This window comes from Hippocampus bargibanti, linkage group LG04, assembly GCF_051943395.1.
Source record: "Hippocampus bargibanti isolate YZ-2025 linkage group LG04, ASM5194339v1, whole genome shotgun sequence".
NCBI classification, from domain to species: domain Eukaryota; kingdom Metazoa; phylum Chordata; class Actinopteri; order Syngnathiformes; family Syngnathidae; genus Hippocampus; species Hippocampus bargibanti.
In genome coordinates this window covers 398669-420711 of record NC_142737.1, presented here as the reverse complement: position 1 = coordinate 420711, position 22043 = coordinate 398669, and the positions used below count along the sequence as shown (strand labels likewise).

At 45.7% G+C, this 22043-nt stretch overlaps 3 protein-coding genes across 3 annotated transcripts; 1 reads left to right on the top strand and 2 right to left on the bottom strand.

Annotated features, from left to right (window-relative positions):
- Positions 1–3068, top strand: LOC148898584 (uncharacterized). Its single transcript, XM_088995417.1, has 7 exons — positions 1–159; positions 1498–1629; positions 1704–1799; positions 1883–1993; positions 2087–2176; positions 2251–2364; positions 2461–3068. The coding sequence occupies exons 1-7, from the start codon at positions 87–89 to the stop codon at positions 2895–2897; spliced, it is 1053 nt and encodes a 350-aa protein (XP_088851543.1). The 5' UTR covers positions 1–86; the 3' UTR covers positions 2898–3068.
- A 3445-nt stretch (positions 3069–6513) lies between these two features.
- On the bottom strand, positions 6514–11227 carry LOC148898583 (uncharacterized). The gene is made up of 2 exons (XM_088995409.1): positions 11081–11227; positions 6514–9336 (listed from the first exon to the last, which is right to left on the bottom strand). Exons 1-2 carry the CDS (start codon positions 11142–11144, stop codon positions 7916–7918), a joined length of 1485 nt encoding a protein of 494 aa, XP_088851535.1. The 5' UTR covers positions 11145–11227; the 3' UTR covers positions 6514–7915.
- Positions 11228–12817: 1590 nt separating this feature from the next.
- On the bottom strand, positions 12818–21674 carry slc25a25a (solute carrier family 25 member 25a). Its single transcript, XM_088993312.1, has 10 exons — positions 21413–21674; positions 20520–20646; positions 20341–20428; positions 20104–20215; positions 16050–16208; positions 14929–15081; positions 14747–14854; positions 14069–14236; positions 13641–13785; positions 12818–13567 (listed from the first exon to the last, which is right to left on the bottom strand). The coding sequence occupies exons 1-10, from the start codon at positions 21572–21574 to the stop codon at positions 13383–13385; spliced, it is 1407 nt and encodes a 468-aa protein (XP_088849438.1). The 5' UTR covers positions 21575–21674; the 3' UTR covers positions 12818–13382.
- Between the last annotated feature and the right edge of the window lie 369 nt (positions 21675–22043).

Here is a 22043-nt window from a genome sequence, read left to right as displayed (position 1 = left end):
CACACGCACCCAGTCAGTTAACCTGCATCATTGGCTCTCAGTCCGACGTCGATCGATCGATTCCTGAACGTTTTGAGCTGTCCACCATGAAGATGCTGTTGAAATATTGCTTCGTCTTCGTCGTCGTCGTAGCAGCAAGTTTGATCTTCAACGTCCAAGGTAATCATTCGTCGAGCGCCCATTTTGGCCTCAAGCGCGCGAATTGAAGAAAGAGTAGTTGGTTGTTGTTTTTTTAACGGGTGGCCAAGGTAATCATTCGTCGAGCGCCCATTTTGGCCTCAAGCGCGCGAATTGAAGAAAGAGTAGTTGGTTGTTTTTTTTTTAACGGGAGGCAGCGGCCCAGGCGACAACGTGGCTGAGTAGCCTTACCTTACGCTGATCATGACAACGAGAACAATCGATTTCATTCGAATGAAATGTCCGGCGGAACCACTTTGTCACTTTGAAATTGATGAAATTCGTCGAACGCGCGCGTGCGTGTGCGCGCAAATGACGGTGTGTGTGTGTGTGGGGGGGGGGGGGGTTGATTTTTCGAATGTATCATTCTTTAATTCACAATAACTGATCCATTAAAAATGCCACATTCAACTTTTCACGCGCACGATTGATGTCGTCCGCGTGCATGGTCGAAAGACTCTTTGATCCTCTCATCTGGAAGACAGCAGCGTGTCTTGTCATGTCTTCTTTTGACCTCAAGATGGCGCCGCGAGAGTGCACCGTGTACTTTCTTATGTCATCCCTTTGTTGCTGTGAACTGTCCATTTCTCCACTGACGGACTAATCAAGGCAAATTCATCCATCGATCCGTCCATTCAAATAAATTGAAATCATCATGGAATACAATTGAACGTATGAAAGAAAAAATACAAATACTCTCCAATCTTTTTCCAATCGATGATCTTCTTCAATTCACGCATCTGCGATCTGAAGGAATGGGATGAATTGGCCTGTAGTATCAACTTTCTGCCAGTAGAGGATGCAGGTTGCACGTGTAACCTGCTCAAGCTCAATCGCCAGCTTGATTGTCAAAGATGCTAATATGCTGTCATGACATACAGCACAGATGCGAGAGTTTTGAAAGGTGCTTATAAATGAAATGTATTATTATTATTATTATTATTGTTGTGGTACGAATAAAGGTTTTTATTATTACTTGTCTATTAACTAGCTAGCTAGCTTTCTATCTATTTGAGTTACTGAGTGAACGCTGGCACTTGTGGTGACTGTAGCGGCCTTGAGAGTTTTGAAAAGCACTGATAAATAACGTGTATGATGATTGGACACTTCACAGTCACGGGATCATGTACGTTCACGTTTTGTAGCCTCATCAATTTTGTCTTGCCAGGCAAGACAAGGTTGGCGTGGCGGCGTTCTGACGAGGGAGAGAAAAATCGATGTGGGGCGCCCATCAGAAAAGTCACGTCACGCGGGCCTCTGCTGTTCATCTTTTCACTGCTACTCTTACAAGTTAATCTTTTGTCCACTTGGCTCCCGCAGGACTGCGTTGCTACCACTGTGACGACAACGACGTTGATGACAGCAAGCATTGTAAGACTTGCTTGGGCGAGGACTCCATTACCTGTGAGGTGAAAACGTGCGGCGCTAGAGATGAATGTTTCACGACCTGGGGTGAGTTGAACCTGACAGACAGACGGGACGACACGTGATAAGCAAGGTGCGATGATTCTTTTTGCTTGTTTCAGACCTAAACACCACGGATATCACCAAGCTGCACTGCGAAGCCCCCCGCGCCCTTGACCGAAACAAAGAATCAAGTTGCAACACCGATCTTTGCAACGGTAACTTTTTTTGCTCTCTCTTTCCACGTCCATTGTTGACCTTTGCACTGCCACTCTCTTACACGCAAATCTTTGTCCCGCAGCACTGCAATGCTTCCAATGTAAAGGGGACAACTGTCAAACTTGCTTGGCGGACTCTGCTGGCTGCAAGGTCAAAACGTGCAAGGGCGGAGAGAAATGTTTCAAGGACCGGGGTGAGTTTGGCCTGACAGACAGACAGACGGACGACACGTGATGAGCAAGGTGCTGCTTGCTTCATTTGCACCATTCTTTTTTTCTTGTTTCAGATGAAACTACGGATGCCATCACTGAGCTGGACTGCAAAGCAAGGTGCCCTGATGGGGACGCCCATTGCTGCAACGGTCCTTTGTGCAACGGTAACTTTGAATGCTATCATTGACCTTTTGACTGCTACTCTTACAACCAAATGTTGTCGTCTTTGCTCCCTCAGGCCTCCGATGCTACGAATGCGAGAACGAGGAGACTTGCAAGAGTTGCTTGGGGGACCCTCGCTCCTGCAAGGTGAAACTAGGCGGTGCTGGAGAGCAATGTTTCACAAACTGGGGTGAGTTTGGCCCGACAGACAGACAGACAGACGGACGACACGTGATAAGCGAGGCGCCGCTTGCTTTATTTGCACCATTCTTTTTGCTCGTTTCAGACCAAAGCACCTATAACATCACCAAAATGGGCACCAAAAGAAACTGCACCGCTGGGCTAAGCAGCTCATGCTGCATCAGCGATCTTTGCAACGCGCGCCCTGTGATGACTGTCCAGCCAGGGACCTCTGCCGCGGCGCCCCCTGTGGTGACTGTCCAGCCAGGCCCCTCTGCCCCGGACAATGATGATCAGAAGAAGATCTTACAGTATGTGCTCGTTGGGAGCGGCGGCACGTGTGCCGGCTTCTGCGCTGGCATCTGCGTGGGCATCTTGCTCCACTTCATCTGGGAGTGCCTGAAAAAGCGCCAGGGCATCGAACGGAATGAGGCCATGGAGATGGTCGCCCCGCGCCCCCAAAGTGGTGCCCCAACTGGGGACGACTCAAGAAGTGGGAGAAACCCCACAAGAAGAACCCGCCGGGGTCATGAGGCGCGTTGACCGGGCCGCCAAACTCCATCTGCTTCCTTGAGTGGCCGCGCCGCACTCGGGCCGCCATTTTCAAACATATTTGGTTTCCACGTCGCTTCGTTGCAGAAAAAAAAGCAGCAGGAAATGGAGTTATCTTTTGGAGGACACCTGGAAATTGCGAAAAAAATAAAGTTTTTTGTAAATGTATGCTGGAACCTAAGACTTTTTTTTGGTGTGCGTGCGCTTGTGATCCAAATATCCCTGTATTTATAAGCACCTTGAAGGCTTGCATGTCGACCAAAAAATCTCAAGCGTCAAACTATTGCAGTGGATTTTTTTGGGTTGACATGCAAGCCTTTTCAGGTGTGATGTTTTTTGGGGGTCTCCTCATGATAAAAATGCCGACCAAAATGTCATGTTACTAAACAAAATCGATCAGGAAATGTGTGAATTTACTTCATCCACTTCATCCGGATACATGATGCACCACAGCAAAACCAATGAGAGACAAAAGGGTACATTTCAAAAATTACTTTGACAGAAACAATCTGAGTGTTGGGTTCTAATTCTTGTTTCTCATCTGGTTCGGTGTTCAACAAAGTTCTGTGATGAAATACCAGCCAGCCAGGACGATAGTTGGTGTGCAGAAAAACTACTTTATTCGAGTGAAACAAAAAGAGCATAAAGCAAAAGCACTCAGCCTGCCCGCTCAACCTAGTTTTTGAAAGTACACGGCAGCGATCTGTTGTCCAATCAGCTACGGACTACAGTGAGACCTCAACTTACAAACTTACAAACGCCTTATTTTAGCCACGTTAGAAGTGCCTTGCATGCCGGGTCCGAGAGGACATTAATTTCATCTGTGCTGTATGTCATGCACATTAGCATATTTGACAATAAAGCTGACTTGGACTTTACAAACTTTTCGTCTTACAAACTTCAAATTGCTAAAAATTAAACCTTATCATACGCACTATTTTCATAATACACACCCACCACGGCTGGCGGAATGATCTTCGGCGGAAGCACACGAGCGAACAGCACCAGAGGTTAAGTTACCAACAGTCCTTATGGAAGGTGACTCTCCTTCCAGAAGCCACCAACGACCATCAAAAAGGTCAATGAAACGTTATTTTACAGCACAGTTTATTTCTTTAATAACAGTCCTCATGTAATGCGCACCTCTTTCCAAACAGCAATTCCCTTTGACCTTCGACCTCCAACGCCATTCCATCAAGCCATCAATGACCATCACAAATGCAAATAAAGTGACTTTATGATACAATGCTGTGTATTTCTTTCATTACAATACAATAGCACACTTATTATACATAGAATAAGGTATTGTTAGGTTAAAATATTCCAAGCTAATATTAGCATTAACAGTTACATTTCATCTTGTTAACAATTTTGAACGGAATTAAATATTTACCTTATTTCGCAACGTTCTAAGCTCACAATTGGCATGGTCGTTGTGAGAGAGATCACCAAAGAAGCCGGCAAGTTACTCACAGATGATTTATTCCTAACAAATTGATCCAATGCAGAATTGTGGGTCTCAGCTCCCTGACACAGAAAATATCCGTGTGCCCCAAATCAGTTCGAGAGACGAAAGACAAAGACTGAGACTGAGCAGCCCAGATTTAAAGGTGTCCCACATGCATATTCAAATTTGTCCCACACAAAGAAATCAAGTTCCCATTTGGTCCTTCTTGGATCTGGTTCACGTGTCTGCTCCCGAGGTAGTTCCCCGACTTCCAGGCGGGGTGCAAGGTAGATCAAAAGTTGCGTCCTGCCGAGTTAGTGTTTGGTCAGTTCCTTTCATCTGCGTTGTCCAGCACTTGGTTCTGTTGTCATTTCACACTTCCTCTGTGTCTGCCAGCCGGCTCCCCTCAGATCTTCTGGCACCTGAAACATATGTCTCCAACCAAACACCACCGCTTTGTTCTGTTACCTATCTAATTACAAGCAAAGCAATACTTACACCTACCAAACTCACTATGTTGATCTCGAGTAATGTTTAATATGGCTAAATAAATCTTTCTATTTCCTTCAGTATGCTGTGTGTAGTTTTAAGGCTTATTTGGTTGAAAAGTATAAGTATATAGAAGTAACCCGGGAACAGATTATTCCCATATTCCCATTTTTTTTTTTTGGAGATACACACTTTTCGCCTTACACTCTGTCTGGGAACCAATTAAGGTCGTAAGTTGAGGTCTCACTGTATCAGTGTCATGATGTAAATGAAAAGGTGACCTTGGCAGCGTCCGTGAGGACGAAACCCGGATCCATGAGAGAAATGGCAAAGTACATCAGCACCGAGAGCACCACCAGCAAGAAGAACAGCACCGGAAGCGTCAGCTCGCCGCGTTCCTCGCACTGGCGCAAATCTACACACACACACACGCACGCACGCACGCACACACACACACACACACACACACACACACACACACACACACACACACACACACACACACACACACACACACACACACACACACACACACACACACACACACACACAAACATTTTGCATCGTAATCAATAGTTATTAATCAGAATCAGAATCATCTTTATTGCCAAGTATGTAGAACACAAGAACACACAAGGAATTTGTTTAATTAAATAGAGCATCGGGCATGACATGAAGGGGGTTCGAGCAAGGGGATAATACATTTGTGTCCGTGAAGGAGGCGTTACGTGCGGCCAAAATAGAAAGGCATAATCTACATGGACGGAGATGGGTTGGCAAATCGAGCGCACCTTTTCGATAACGGCTGAGGGCGAATGACGGTCTCTTGCCCTCGTTGCGCTTCATTTGCTCACCATGACACCCTAACCGACAAGGGAAGTTCCACTCTCATATAAGCGTTTCGTTCGCTTTTTGGACACATTTAGTGTCCATTAAATAACATTTGGTGACCGCATTGCGGGACTATTAAAGGCTTTCTGAGGTGATGTGAAATGTCCACTCCTGCCCCCGACATACTCTTTCGCTGTGAAACGTCACTTACCGGTGTTGTGCACGAACAGAATGAGCGTTATAACCCAGGTCAACACGGTGTGTGTGGCCCGAACCAGGAACCCGCTCTGGAACATGTTTTGAACCATTTTATTGTCTAAAACTAATCATCCAAAATTGAACGGTGTCTCGTTCATTCGCCACCCAGCTGGAATAGCCAGCGAGCTAACAACATAAGTACATGGGCGGGCATAAAAGGTAATTTTTGGTTCATATTCTACATTGTCGTGTTTGTTTGAAGACATGAAAGCTACGCGGTTGAGTTATAGCGTCAGTGCAAGATAAAGGCGACATGATAGATGTGAACGTTACGGTGAATGCATGCTTTCCCGCTTTCACTTCCGTGTTGTTCTACGGAAAGTCGCGCAGGACAAAAATCGACAAATCCGCTAATTCGCAATTTGTTTGCGACACTGTCGTGAACCAAAATGGTAGTCGAACAACAGCAACGTCGTTCGTCGGTCATCCGTCCATCATTACACCAACTGCTTTATTTCTTTTCTTATCTGAAAATAGTGACTGCGCATACAACTCAAATGAATATTGTACCAACCGCACCGCCTCCCGAAAAAAAAAAAACAACAAACAAAAAAAAAAAAAAAAACAATCGGTGAAGATTAAATACTGAAAGATGCTTTATTTTTTCAGAGAAAAAAACGACGTACCACTACATAAAGTAAAAAATAATGCTTACCGGATGAAAAAAAAGCACTGTCTTCAGTACATTTTGTTGGTACTGAATTGAGTGATTTCTTTCGTCTACCACTGTACTCTTTTCCTTTTTTTAGTCAAATGCAAAACACCAATAAAAATGACTTCAAGTGTCCCAAAACGACTTCAAAATGGCCCCAGAAATGGCGAGTAACAGAAGGTCCCGCGCCCTTGTTTGTGATGTCACGCCAGAATGGCTTGCCTTGCTGGAGAATCCAAACAATGGCTTCACATTGGGAGAAGATGCTTTCTTGTTACTCATCTACTTATGAATATGAGTCAAATAGTTCTGAAGAGGAAAGCACACACGAAAGAAGTCCTTCCGTATCATTTTGAGGCATCTGGACTCCAATGTAGCGTCCCAGAAAATGCACAAAATGGCACCCAAGATCCGTTGGAAATGGGCTGATTTGTCTGCTGGGAATTTGTGTCAACTAGTATCAAATAGTAGTATTGGTGCAACACACAACGATTCACCATCGCGTTATTTATGTGTTTTCCTTCTAATTTGGCCATCAACAGTGTTTTCAGATGAAAAAAAGTACCCAAAATGCATTGTGTATGGGTTTCTCTGTCGGGGGCTTTCCCTCCGTGACGTCACGTCAGGAATCGTCACCAACTGGGAAACAAGACTTTCTGAATAGTCAGCACGAGTCTTAAAAGGTAAACTATAGCTATATGTGTTGGAATATTTGTCATATGTGCTCAGTAGAAGTCATTTGAAGTGATTTGACAAATTATGGACAAAACTTGTCAGGAGGCGTCGGTTGTCCTTTCAGAATCAGAAAACCTTCCTTCGTCCCACAATGGGGAAATTTGCAGTCCACAGCAGCAAATTGATTCTGACATAGCACCACTGAAGGCTCGCCACTGTATTTCTCCATATACAGTACTCGAAGGGGAAAGAATGGTTTTGCAGGAGTCGTCGTGAAAATGAAATACTTTTGGAATGAACTCGTAGATTCATTGACAGAAAATGGTTTTGATGATAGTTTTCTCCGGTCAAGGCGGTCGCTTCAGTGTGCTTTTATTTTGAAAGCATTCCCGTTTTGAGTTGGTTTTTTTTCCTTCCAAATTGTACTGAGTCAGTTGGCTTGGGTGAAGAACTCATTTTGGTTCGGCCATCAGACGCTTGTAGGGGACAACTTAACGGCTCACGCGCCATTTCATCTTGGACTTTTTTTGGCGTAAAATGTGTCGCACGTCGGGCAACGCAAGGGTTTCTTTTTTCCGGCGTGGATGGTCACGTGCGATTCCGTGCTCTGCTTGAGGGTGAAATTGGGCAAGGGAAGGCCTTGTCTGCGTAGCATCTTCAGGGTGACGGGTTTAGCGCACGCTGAGCAACGGAAGGGTTTCCCTGCGAGTGCCTTTTCACGTGTGTTTCCAAGTGGTCTTTGCGCACGTAGGTTTTGCCACAGGTGGGGCAACCAAAGGTTGTTTTCCCGCCGTGGATGGTCACGTGCGCTTGCATGGTCTGCTTGAGGGTGAATCTTTTAGCGCATATGGGGCAAGCAAAGGGCTTTTCTCCCGTGTGGATCCTCATGTGCGGCACCACGTTTTGCTTCTGGGTGAAGCGTTTACCGCACACCGGGCAACCGTAGGGTTTCTCCCCCGGGTGAATCTCCACCTGCGGGGCTTCCGAGCGGACTTTGCGAGCCGGGGTTTTTTTCCTGCCGTGGATGGCCAGGTGCAAATCCGCGGTGCGCTTGAGCGGGAATCTCTTGCCGCAGATGGGGCAAGGGAAGGGTTTCTCCGCGTGGCTTCTCATGTGCGACGCCAGGTATCGCTTCAGCGCGAAGCCTTGGCCGCACACCGAGCAACAGTAGGGTTTCTCCCCCGAGTGCATCCGCACGTGCGTCTCCAGGTGGTCTTTGCGCACGTAGGTTTTGCCGCAGGTGGGGCAGCCAAAGGGTTTCACCGTGTCGTGCACCCTCATGTGCAGCGCCATGTTCTTCTCCAAGGCGAAGGTATGGCTGCAGACGGAGCAAGCGAAGGGTTTCTCCCCGGAATGCACCCTCATGTGGGAATCCAAGTGCCGCTTCAGAGCGAAGGCTCGCTCGCACGTCGGGCAAGCAAAGGGTTTTTCCCGGTGGGTGGCCGCGTGCCGCAGCATGTTGCCCTTTTGGATGAAGGTCTTGGCGCAAACGGAGCAGCGGAAAGGTTTCTCCCCGGTGTGGATCCGCTGGTGCGATTCCATCAGGTGCTTGGCCGAAAAGGTTTTCCCGCAAAAGGAGCACGCAAAGGGTTTTTCCCCGGTGTGCGTTCTCATGTGCATGTACAAATGCTGCTGAGCCAGAGTTTTGCCGCAAACCGAGCAGGGGACTCGTTTGCGACGCGGTTTCGGGTCCTCGCCGCCGCCCGCTTCGCTCTTCGCGGCTTCCTCGAGGTCATCGCTGTCCGACAGAGGCGCTATCAGCTCGGCTGAGGACGGCTCGTCGCCACGACCGTCGCGCGACCCCTCGGGCGACCGCTCGGCGGAGGCGTCCACGCGGACCGTCACCACTTCCTCCTTAATGAGGACGGGCTGCGCGTCCTTGCCTCCTTCTTCTTCTACCACGTGTCCATCTTCTTGTTCTACTTTGACGGGGCGGGGCTTGGGCTCCCCGTCTTCGTATTTCATGTGGACAACTTGAGGTTCCTCTTGCTTGGAAATGGAGACGCCCCATTGGAGCTGAGCGCCAAGATCTTGCTGAGGGCGAAGCTCCTGCTGATCAACAATCCACCGCTGGATGTCTGCAGGAGACAAACAAAAGACTTTTTCCATCACTGCCATGCAAACAGCAGCACATGGGGACATTTTTTTCATTTGATTTTTTTACAGCCAATTCGGATATTTGTCAGAAAAACAAGCCTTTAAGGACAACCAACATCACTTTTTTTGTTTCCTAAGTGACATCAGAAAAACGTTTGATCGCATCTCAAATAGCCAAAACACGCAGGCTGATATTTTTAGTCCAATGCAAAACACCCATCCATCAAAATGACGCAAAGTGTCCAAAATCTGCAAAAAAAATGAGCTGCCAATTGGAAGATTTTCAGAAAGTCCCGCCCCCTTGTTCGTGACGTCACGCCAAGACGTCTTGCCTTGCTCCATCCAAACAATGGCTTCAGATTGGCAAAACGATGCTTTCTCGTTACTCATCCACTTATGAATAGGATTCAAATAGTTCTGAAGAGGAAAGCATACATGTTTGCCATCGATTAAAGAAGTCCTTCCGTGTCACTTTGAAGCATCTGGACTGCAATGTAACGTCCCACAAAAGAGGCAGAAAAATGGCGACCAGCTCCTGTGAGGAATGAATCAGCCCGTTTCCACAGGCTGATTAATTCATAATATACAGTGATACCTCGGTTTACGAACACTTTAGCTAATCAACTTTTCACCTTACGAACATTAAATTTGTGAGAATATAATTCCGGCATACCAACTGGTTTTCAGGAAACACACGGAGTGCCACGGTGGATGGCGGATTAGTTTTCGGCGGAAGAACACCAAAGCAAACGGCCAAACAGCACCACCGTGGCTGCCGGACTACTTTTCCACACCACCTTTCTTTGAGTGCACATATGGTTTGTTATCGAGGAAAATACTTTTGCTTTTTGGGGACCGAAAAAGACCCCACCACAGGCTTGTGTGAAGCCGAAACAGACATTAAAGAAAATGACGCTCGATCAGAAGGAGATCGAGTAACACCGACGAGGGGTGCGTTTGTGTGACTTAGCGTCCCAGTACCAGTATGCTAAGTTGACCATTGCTACGTGTGGCTAAGGGTGTTTCTGTGTTCTCTAAGCAACGGTCTCAGGCAATAGAAGAGGTTGAAAAACTTCTGTTGATTTGGATGAACGAAAAGCAGCTCGCAGAGGACAGTGTGAGTGAGGGTATAATCGCCGAGAAAGCACGGCGACTTCACTTGGATCTCATCAAGAGGCAACTACATCAATGACCATCACAACGGTCAATAAAACGACTTTATTATACACTACAGTTTATTTCTTGAATTACAATCCAATAGCACATTTATTATACATCAGATAAGGTATATTTTGTGTAGTTTTCAGGCTTATTGAGGAGAAAGTGATGTTTTATGGGGACCTGGGAACGGATTATTCTCATTTTTAATGATTTCTTATGGGAAGTAAATGCTAGGAAGCCACGTTTCGCCTTACACACACTTTCTCGGAACCAATGAAGTTCGTAAGCTGAGGCATCTCTGTATAATTGGCGGTGGGCATCAATATGATCAATAAAACCCAATTTGACGCGTATCTCGATTTAGGGTGTGTGCTCGTCTTCTATTTTCAAGTGTAACGAAGTCGTCTATTGGATTGAATGCGAATGAAGCTATGGGAGCTCAACATTTTGGACATTTTTGTTATTGTTAATGGCCGGATATGAAGGCCAAAGAGAGGACGTAAGTGGGGGAGGGGGTGAAGGCGACGAGCTCAACTAACATCAAGCACAAGAACGTGCACAAACCTTGGACGCGGAAACACGCGCCGTCGTCGCCAGTGGCTCCCAATTGTTTTCGCTGTCGCTCCATTTTTTTCCTTGTAAAAACGCTCTACTTCATCACTCCATTTGATGGGAAGGCGGGCGGCTTCTTGATTTCAGGGGAGCCCAACTTTTGCCATTTCTTCTTCTATGGTTCTTTGACGGCAGCGGCGTGTTCGGGGTGAAGTAGAACGACTGCCACCCGGCGGCGCGATTGAGGACTGCCTGAAAAAAAGGACCCCGAGTGTTTTGAAGTGGTCTCTTGATAAAATCGACCATTTTTTTGCTCATACATAATTCACGATGGATTTGACGAGCACAAGTCCATTTTTATCCCACCTCTTTGATGACAGTATTTACGGAAGCTGATGGTTTCAAAGAAGTTGGTGAACATTGGCTCCATTTTAATCCTATGAACGATGGTATGACTCGTCTGTCCTAAAATCTCAACACATTTTTTACGCTTCTGCCATAAAATGAAAAGCATTTAAAACCGAATTGAGTGCTTATCATTAAATTATAAGCACTTTTATTTATTTGAATGTTATTGTGCCCATGAGTATTTAATATTTCAGTTCCTGGTGTGTTTGTGTGTTCCTTCCGGGTTGGGTGAATTTTGGCGCATGGTTGCCGCTGTTCACCCGCAAAAATGTATCATGTGACTGGAAAGTGAAAATGTGAAATGTATGATTGTTATTATTAAGATTGAACGTTTGCTGGAACGTGTTTTTGCCCCTCAGAGTATAGTTACACCAATCCCCAGTTGACGGCGCTAATGCTACTTCAATGATATCAATAATAATAATAATAATAATAATAATCCTTCAATCCATTCAACCTGAAGTGTACCATACTCATTTTGTTTACTTGTCGGGCTTATTTAAAAGGGGCGTTTACCTGTTTCAACATGAATGGTCACGTAGGTCAGTATCATCCAATCAAAATCCTGCTTTCAGCCCAACCTAGGTCAGTATTATCCAATCAAAATCACATTTTCCGCCAACTGCAGCCCAAACAGGAAATGATCACCGAAAAAGGGAGAATATGTACAGTAAAGTCTCGTTATATCGATATCGGATATATCGATAGTCCCGGTGATATCGATACTATTTCTATGCACGCACGGAGAAAAATTACATGCAAACAGGGTCGGATATATCGATAGTCCCGTTATATCGATATTTTTTCGGACTCCCTTGAATATCGATATAACGAGACTTTACTGTATTTAGTTTAATCGGTGAGCCAGATAATAATCATAATGCATTTCATTTACAAGCACCTTTCAAAACCGTCAAGCTCACTTTACAGTCACGGGATAAGTTTTTCTGTGGGTGAACAGCGGCAGCCACATGCGCCAGCGTTCACCCAGCCCAGAGAAACTCAGAGAGAAAGTTAGCTAGCTAATAGATAGATAGCTGATAGCAAATAGATATCTCGCTAGGTAGCCAGCTAGATCGCTAGCAATGTAGCCAACTAGATAGCTAGCAATATAGCCAGCTAGATTATTAGCATGCAATTATCGATATTCACGTAAGAATCATGAAAAGAGCTATATATGGCTCGCGAGCTCGATCGAGGTTGCCAACCTGGTGAATTCAATGTACCCAGTGGCAAACAAATTTGCTTTTTACCCCAAAAAATGGCCACGCGTTGAAACTTTTGGACATTTATGCTGCTTGGGTGTGTGGTTTTCTTTCAAGCAGCGAGACTCAAAGATGACAGGCACTTTTTTTGGTCTCAATTCCACAAGAATTTGCATTTATTTGCATGAAAAAAAGTCTTTAAAAATACGACAAAGTATTTCCCTGCTGTGACATTGAGACATTTTTTTCCCCGACAAGGATTAAAGTGCATTTTTTTTGTCTCTTGAAAAGGCTCCAAAAAATACATTCTCAACATTTCTGTGATTTGTTGAAGCTGAGGTAAACGGTAGGACAATTGTGCCATAACTGCGAGCGCCATTCCATCTTTGTGGTTAAGGCCTTGGTTGATAAAGCACATTTGGCTCTCTGGAAACACACGAGCGAGCGAGCGAGCGAGCGTGCGTGCGTACGACCGTCTTCCCTCTACGCTCGCCATTTTAAAAAGAATAAATAGTGCATGGAAATAAATAATGGTGCAATATCATCCACTCAAATCACAATGGCGCTTGGCATTGCCACTTTTGGTCCTCGGTGGCTTATGCAAGCTAGCAGCTGGCTAACATGCTCCCCCGTCGTCTTTCGTCAGCTGACATTCATAGAATGCGATGGAGCTTGACAAAGTCCTTCCGCAGTGGCAGGGCTCAACGCGAGGTGACCCCTAACTGGGTCTTCATGTGCTCGTAAACCACGTAGCTGATGCTAACAGCTGGGATGACCTTCAGGAAGTTGGGCGCCAGCCCCCGGTAGAGGCCCGTCGGACCTTCGGCCCGCAGGATCTGCCGGAAAAGGCCCGTCATGGTCGCTTGCTGGCAGTTGCCCGTCGCCGCTGCGAAAACAGCAACATTCGCGACATTATTTCGTCACATTATTTTTTATTCGATAAGCGTTGGGGTGCTGACCTTGCGCTTGCATGCGCGTCCTGACCAGAGCGAGCGGGTAGCTGGCAAGTTGGCCGCAGGTGCTGGAAACAGTGCCGCACGTCAAAAGGACCAGCACGCCGGCGTCGCTAGCCCCGTAATGCTGCAGGTAGCGGTTCTTCAGGGTCTGGTGGGGCATCACGGGGGGTTAGCATAGAAATGGCTCGCACTAGTTTGTGTCATAATAATAATCCATTTCATTTCTGAGCACCTTTCAAAACTCCCATGGTTACCTTACAGTCAGAGGATCAGTTTTTCTGTGGGCGAGCAGTGGCAGCCACACGCGCCAGCGTTCACTCAACCCGGAATAACTCAAAAAGCTAGCTAATAGATATCTAGCCTGCTAGCTAGCTACTATGTTTCCTGACTCAAATAGCTAGGTACCGAATAGATGTAATGAGGGCACTGACCTCGTAGACGGCCAGGTCGATGCCGGCGTAGGGGATGATGCCCAGCATGTTGGGCACGTAGCCTTTGTAGAAGGCCGCCAGGCCTTGGCGCCGCAAGATTTGCTTGGCGCAGTCGCAGATGCCGGCGTACTGGCCCGTCGTTCGCAGGGCCAGCCGGGTTTTCAACACCTAAAGTTCATTTGAAAAAGGCTCATTTGTATTCAGGCCGTTAACTCAGAATTCCAACTTTTAGCTCAGAATTTCGATGATTGACTCAGAATTCCAACTGTATTCTCTGAATTAACGTTCATTTTAACATTCCAATTTTAATCTGAGAATTCAGAGTTTTTGACTCAGAATTAACGTTCATTTTATCATTCCAATTTTAATCTGAGAATTCCGACGTGGACTCTCGAGTCCGAATTCCAACTTTTGACTCAGAATTGTGCCTTTTAAAGTCCGAACTCTGAGTTCAAAGTGCCAATCTTGGCAACGCCAGTTTTTTCCCAGCGTTGGCCCTCATCTGAGCTCTTCCATCCGTTACGACCCCATCAATGCCGTGCCATGGTTTTTTTGTGATCACTCCCATTTTCCACATGACGGACACACTGGAACAAATGAAGCCTCGTGAAGCTTTGAACCATTTCTCATTGCTTCACGATGCTTCACTTTCCAAAGAAGGCGGCCAAGGCAGCTGACCTCCATGGGGTAAATGGCACTCTGGGCGATGACCCCGGCCAGCGAACCAGCCACGAAGCGTTCAGAGATGCTCAGCGTTTGCTTGTCGTTGCCGATCAGACGTTTGATCTGGTGGAAGGTGTATATCGGACAGGAATGTTAGCCGTCCGATGGGGGAGGGTCTGTGCGGCGTGGTACCATACCTGCTCGTACGCCATAAACTTGAGCGCTGACTCGGGCGCGATCTTGAGGATGTTGATGCCGTTGCCTCGCCACAGCGAGCGCACGCCGCCTTCTTTCATCATCTGCGCCAGGCCGCTCATGATGCACAAGTTGTTACTTCTCGAGCCGTACACCTAGCGGGAGGGCGGGGGGTCATTAATATGCACGGCGAGGACCCTCACCATGTACACGTTTGCGCTTGAAAAAAGTTTCATCTTGGATTTGTGCCACAGACCCGAGCGAGTGAGCGACCTTTGGCCCCAGCAGTGACGCACTTCAAGCCATTTGACGCCACGCTGCTTCGACCTCGGACTCTGGTTGCCCTCTTCCAATCAAACATTAACTTGGATTTATTCGGGAGACACTTTTGGAACATGTGAGCAACAAGTGCACGGGTGTCCAAGTCAAGGCCCGGGGGCCAAATCTGGGCCGCCAAGTCATTTGATTGGGCCCGCAAAAGCAACCCCCCCCCCCCCATCTGTCTGACCTACTTCAAATTTCCGGTCCCTCTTGGACCCTCAGATCCTCATCCTCCATCCACCTCTGTATGCCCTCTGGCCGTCTCTAGACAATGGGGTGCAGAGCTTTCAGCCACGATGCTCCTAAACTCTGGAACTCACTGCCAGCCGTAAGATTGACTGCCTTCCTTCCTTCTTTCTTTCAAATCTCACCTGTTTAAACTTTCTTTCATGGTCTCGTTTAATCTGCTATTTGATTGTTTATTGTTTCAGTCATGGTTTTATTGTTTTATGTACTGTTTTTAACTGTAAAGTGTCCTTGGGTGTTCAGAAAGGCGCTTGTAAATTGAATGTATTATTATTATTATTATGATGACATCCTTGATCCACTGCTGAAAAGGACGCTTTGATCCTCTCCTCTTTCATCTAAGAGCTGTGAAATGTCAATTTCTCCACTGCCAGACGAATAAAGGTAAGTGCAATCCAATGCAAACCACAAATGCAGTCCTTATTTTTGACTTTTAATTTGAAAAGTCGTTATTCATGCATTTGGTATGCTCTACATGTCATCAATGAAAGATTGTAATGGCTTCCCCAAATTGGACTGTAAAGCGGAAGGGCAATGTGGCCAGCGGTGGCCTTACCTGCATCATGACTTTGACGCGGTCCAGAGGCGCCGTGCACGTCCTGGAAACGGCGCCCGCTCCTCCGCCCGCCGCCAGGTGGCGCCACCACATGCCGCTTTGCTTCTCCAACGGGCTGAAGTCATCGGGGACCAGCAGGTTCTCGCCCACGTCGAAAATCTGCAACGGCAAGTCTTAGCTCAATGCTACGGCTCGCGTCAATCAAATCGTTTCGAATTTGAAGACGAATCATACATTTCATCGATAAGCACCTTTCAAAAGTCTCAAGGTCACTTTTTTTGTTGTTGTTTTGACTTCAAAATGGCGTCGCAACAATAAATGCTAACCCGTAGAGTGTCAGGGCCTGCAAGGCAAGGCCTTCTCTGCGGGCCTAAAAAAATATCTGAATTACAGACTGATTGGAATGATATTTTGTCCATGAATTCTCATGAAATGTGATGTTTTGTTTTTTGTTGTTTTGACTTCAAAATGGCGTCGCAACAATCATTGCTAACCCATGAGCATGTCACTGGGGTTATCATTTACATTGAATCACATTTCGGACACAAATACAGTATGTATCCTATCAATTGTGTCAATGTTTATAACCTGCATAAATTGTGTTCGGTGTAGCAAATCAAACCAATGAAAATATCCCGCGTCTTCAAAATTAGTACCAAAGCCATGGCACTCGCCATAACGTGCGAACTTGTCGGGGCTAAGGGGGGAAAAAAATCATCAATCAATCATCAATCAATGACATAATCATCTGGTATCATTAGGCTGCAATCAAACATTTCTGCAAGAGTATGGAGCGCGTTCCACGTCCTTGAGTAAAGGTCACACTGTGCAATAGCTTTGTTGTCATTGGCGCGGGAAGAGATTGTCGTCGTACCCTGGTTGCCCGAGCTAACACTAGCGCAGGGGTAGGGAAGCTATGGCTCCCGAGCCATATATGGCTCTTTTGATGATTGCAACTGGCTAAATACATATTCTCACTTTTTCGCAGGTTCATTTCATGTTTGGGCGGCAATTTTGATTGGATGTTACTGACCTAAGGTGGCTGTTGGTGTCATAACAGGTCAACGCCCCCTGACGAGTAAAATAAATAAAATGACGCCTATCGTACACTTCAGGTTGAATGGACGGAAGAATTTGCCTTAGTGGAGAGAAAAGGTGGTCTGCCGTGATTCTAATTTGCAATGAAACAATACCATGAATGAAACAGTTGAATATCAGTGGCACTTTGACACGTCCCAAGCTAACGTGAGCATCAATATACTTCTGTGAGAGACGGCAGAAAGCTAATGTGCAAGCTAAGGAGCAGTCACTTCGCTTATGGACCTGGCAAGTTGACTTTCATTCCGTTCTTGTTTGCCTGGATTTTTTACCAATCATGACCAAGGTCATATTAATGCTGAGTATTAGCACAAAGTTAGTTTCAATCATACATTCTGACATTTTGTTGAAATCACGTGAGTGTTAGCGTGCGTGTGTGTGGCTCTCACTGAAAAACACGTCTAAATATTACTTGTACCTTATGGCTCAAAAAGGTTCCGAGCCCTGCACTAGCGTAACGCAAACGTGCCCTTTAAAACGTCAATTTTAAAAAAAATTAAAAAAAAAAAAATCAAGTTAATAAGTTGAAGTTTCTTATGATCGTCACTCATTGTAGCCTCTTAGCCGTCATCAGCTGTTGTTTCTACTTTGACACTTTTACATAAGAGCGCACATAATCCCGGCCGGCAGAGATTACGGGCTGACGCGCGGGTCAGTGTCCTAAATGGACCCCGTTTCCGTTTTAGCGCTCGGGACAGGAAGGCGCACTTTGAAGCCCATAAAGAACGGATAAGCGCTCCAAAATAGGCCACCTGATTATTACGGGGGGAAAAAAACATCATGTCTACCTGTGATAATAAACTTTACCATCGGAAAAAGGATGTTAGCAACTGTTTGGAAACTTTATGAGAGCTATTTCACAACATTTGAGGTATTGTATTTTATAGATATAAGGCGCACCCCTAATGAAGCAAAAGGCTTTTCCAATTAGAATATAGAAACAGATGAAAGATATATAGATACAAGTTTTCCAAATCAATGAATATATGAAAGTTTTCCAAATATAATATGGAAATATATTCAAGTACAGTGATCCCTCGCTACTTTGCGGTTCACTTATATCGCGGGCTATTTTTGGAAGGCGAGTGTTGACTGTATTTCAAATAAAATTTAGAAACATGTATATATAATATCGAAATATATCAACATTTCCCAGATAGATGATATAAATAACTGTATTTAACTATATGTACTGTAAATAACTATATTTACTTCCTGCTCTTCGGTATTTAAGTTTCATTTTTACCAAGAAGACGACGAGGATCGACAAGCTTTATCGCTGCGCTGTTGAGCAAGGAAAAGAACAAAAACCAAATACTTCTATTTCGGACAGAAAGCGGGCAAAGTGGTTTGTACGATTTTGTTGCCTACGTCTTATTTCATTGATATTTCATTGATGTGGGGTCCAAATCGATGAGAAGGTTTCTTCAGCCGTCATCTGTACAAAACCAACCTGAGAGTAGGGACCTATCATAGCTGTGTCCGGCGCCACCATGTCTGGACCTTAGGGATATATAAATGGGGCCGATACGACCAGTCAGACTTTAGTTCGCTGACGAAGCCTCTTGGATAGGAGGCGAAACGTCCGAAACCTTCACTTTTGTACAGATGACGGCTGAAGAAACCTTCTCATCGATGGATGGACCACTCCTGTACGACTGAGAGCTTACACAGACGTGGGGTCCAAATGTTTGTGTGGAAATAACAGCTCTATTTTTATATTTGTTTGTAGTTCTACGATGGTGAAGGTGAAAAATCACATTAAAGAATAACCATCTGTACAAAGAACCGGAAGTCCTATGTTCGAAATGGAGTTACAGATCTATCTATATCTATACATACTTATACAACTCTAACATGTAAATATATGGCAGTTTTTGGTGGCTGCTGACAGTGGCAACGAGACCTCGGTATGACTTGACATAAGGCGTACAAGGTCTTTTTGGAAGAAAAGAAAGGCTTTTGGCTGTGCCGTCCTTACACACCAGAAAATACGCTAGATTCAAACGCGACCAGGGGTTTGCTCCAATTTAAAGGACAACCGACATCAATTGTTTGTTTCCTAACTGACATCAGAAAAACGTTTTATAACATCTAAAATACCCAAAAACACGCAGTATGATATTTTTAGTCAAATGCAAAAACACCAACAAAAATGACTTCAAGTGTCCAAAATCTGCAAAAAAAATGATCTGCGAATTGGGCATTTTCAGAAGGTCCCGCCCCCTTGTTCGTGACGTCTTGCTGGAGAATCAAAACAATAGCTTCAGATTGGGAGAATATGCTCTCTTGTTCCTCATCCAGTTATGAATATGATTCAAATAGTTCTGAAGAGGAAAGCATACATGTTTGCAATCCATTAAAGAATGTATTCCGTGTCATTTTGAGGCAATAGGGGGCGAAGGTAGCACCAAAAAAGAGGCAGAAAATGGCGACAGAGCTCCGTATAAGGAATGAATCAGACCGTTTCCACAGGCTGATTAATTCCATACGGAGATTTGTTGCCCTCTTCTGCCTCTTTTTGGTGCTACACGAAGTTTTCAGAGCAAACAAGTACAGCAAAATGCATTGACTTGATGGGAAGACTGCTACAATGTGTCCTTTTTTCCATCAGAAGCGTTCCTTCAGTGACGTAACGTGAGGACTCGTCACCAACTCAAAAACAAGACTTCCGGAATATTCAGTGCCAGTTTCAAAACGTAAAATATAGCTATATTCGGTGGAATCTTTGTCAAATACGCTCAGTGGAAGCCATTTTACAACTTATGGACATAACTTGTGCGGAGGCGTCGGTTGTCCTTTAAAAGAAAAATGTTATCATAATAATTCATCTTTCATCTTGTGCCATCAGAAGCCTGAAAATATGGCCGAGCCCAATTGAAGGGTGAATTGACAAAATGCAGTCCAAACAAAAGGCCTTGTGTGACGTCTCCTTGTACGTGAGGCAAAAACTCACCGTGGAGTGTTTCCAGTAGAGGATAATCTCAGGAATGGCCTCCGTCTTGTCGGTGGGGGGGTACTGGCTCCATTCTTGACTGCTGATGGTGATGATGCCGTTTTTGTCCATGCTGGAGAAAACAAAACAAAAATAGAAGCACATTCAACTCCTGATCTGTACACACCATTTGAAAATGTAGGATGAAAGCACTTTCAAAATAAAACATGATGATTATTATTATTATTATTAGGCGACCTCTTAAGTGCCTTCTCTGCGAGATGGTGGGAAATGTGCACGCCGATGTCTTGGAGGGCCTGGATGAACTCCTTGCTGTCCACTCGGCCTTGGGGGAAAAAAATGCCAACGGGGTTGGTTAATAGAACCCGAGCATCACGAGTGGGTGTTCTCGGGCGGGGCGATTGGGAGACGCTCACCCGCTTTCCGCTTGTCCAGGTGCTTGACCACCAGCTTCAGGTCCTTCTCGTAGTCTTGCAAGTAGTGCACAAAGTCCTCAAAATCCAGCTGGTCGTCGGACATTTGGGCCTCCCTGTCTTGGGATTTCTGTGGGGGGTGGGAAGACGCAGAGAGATAGAATGGATGTGGCTATTTGGAACGAGCCATTTACGCCACTTGGACTGCGCTATCTTGGAGCCGAGAGTCGCAGAGGTCCCCGCCAACAACGATAATCCCGTCTCAAACTAAATCGAGAGCAGGTCGCTGACCCTTTGACGTCATATCACGACACCTGACTCGGCCCGACTTGTCAGGCGGTAGGTAATCGCACCCGGCAGAGGGAAGATGAAATATGAAAATAAGACGGCAGCAAAATCTTAGATGTCAAATAAATGGAAATGGACATTTTTAGGGTGGGGCATGACGTTCATTGCATTGATAATCTCAAACCACACGACAATCTTTCCATCCATCAACTCAAGACTTCATTTTTATGTTCGAATCCATTTTGTGTGGCGCTCCGTGACGTCACAAACTCAATGAATGAGAAGGCGGCTATCAAGGAAATGTGGAATCCCCCTCCTACTTATTGAAGAAAAAAAGCCATTCAACGAGGCGGATGATCACGATATATGCTCAGTACATGTATTTAAACCATTTGTAAAACTTTTAAAATTGGGATTGTTGAAGGCATCGGCGTGGCAGCTGGAGCGCGGCGAGCTTTGCGGCCTCGTCGTGAGGCTTCATCGCAAAGCTAACACGAGCGGCGCCCAGAGAGCCAGACACTATCCGCGAAACGACGGTGCACCAAATGGCTACTTAAGTACTATCATAACCGCCAGTATGCCTAAATATTTCGACGTTTTTCCCTTACTTTTCGCCATCTTTGGTAGGTCGAAAACTCCTGGGACGGTAGAAACACGCTGAGTTTGTTGAAGAGCGAATTGAGTTCGCTCGGAAGTCCGTTCGACTCAAAGTAGTCCACTTCCACCGGATCGGAGTTGGATACGGGGACGTAAAGGCACAGGGCAAGCATGCTTCCTTCCTTCTTTCTTTCTTTCCAAGTCAATTCCAATCAATCAATGAAATAGTTGAGCGAGAGTGGGGAGTCACGAGATGCCGGCATTAAAAGAAGGCCTCAATGCCCCGCCCCTTCGCGATATAGTGGCAGGTCGTTGGCTGTCTCGTCTCTTCTCGCCACCCGCCCCCAGGCCTAGTTTACTACTTTAGCCAATCGGCAGGCTTGCTCATTGGTTAAATTTAGATCGGTCCCGCCTTAAGGTTACGTAAAGAATGGGAGGGGACCAACCCCGTGCTCGTTTCTAACCTGGCCAACGTGTCAACAATCAACCAATAAGGTGAGTCCTTTTATCTGAGGACTGCCAGAAGCTCATTCAGTGGACACACGCCACTAAAGAAAAGTACAATCCCAATTCATTTGCCGAATCTGCACATTCGCTCCTTTTTTTTGTTTTCATTGTGAGATTTAATCTCGCCTAACTTTA

What these genes read in the sequence shown, in the direction of transcription:
- LOC148898584 (XM_088995417.1), top strand. Translation starts at nt 87, where the DNA reads ATGAAGATGCTGTTGAAATATTGCTTCGTCTTCGTCGTCGTCGTAGCA. An exon ending in TGAATGTTTCACGACCTGGG is followed by an intron (nt 1,630 to 1,703) that starts GTGAGTTGAACC and finishes TGCTTGTTTCAG; the next exon opens with ACCTAAACACCACGGATATC. An exon ending in CAACACCGATCTTTGCAACG is followed by an intron (nt 1,800 to 1,882) that starts GTAACTTTTTTT and finishes TTTGTCCCGCAG; the next exon opens with CACTGCAATGCTTCCAATGT.
- LOC148898583 (XM_088995409.1), bottom strand. Translation starts at nt 11,144, where the DNA reads ATGGAGCGACAGCGAAAACAATTGGGAGCCACTGGCGACGACGGCGCG. An exon ending in CGCGTGTTTCCGCGTCCAAG is followed by an intron (nt 9,337 to 11,080) that starts GTTTGTGCACGT and finishes TGTCTCCTGCAG; the next exon opens with ACATCCAGCGGTGGATTGTT.
- slc25a25a (XM_088993312.1), bottom strand. Translation starts at nt 21,574, where the DNA reads ATGCTTGCCCTGTGCCTTTACGTCCCCGTATCCAACTCCGATCCGGTG. An exon ending in TCTACTGGAAACACTCCACG is followed by an intron (nt 16,209 to 20,103) that starts GTGAGTTTTTGC and finishes TTGCCGTTGCAG; the next exon opens with ATTTTCGACGTGGGCGAGAA. An exon ending in GTGCCATTTACCCCATGGAG is followed by an intron (nt 14,237 to 14,746) that starts GTCAGCTGCCTT and finishes AATGAACTTTAG; the next exon opens with GTGTTGAAAACCCGGCTGGC.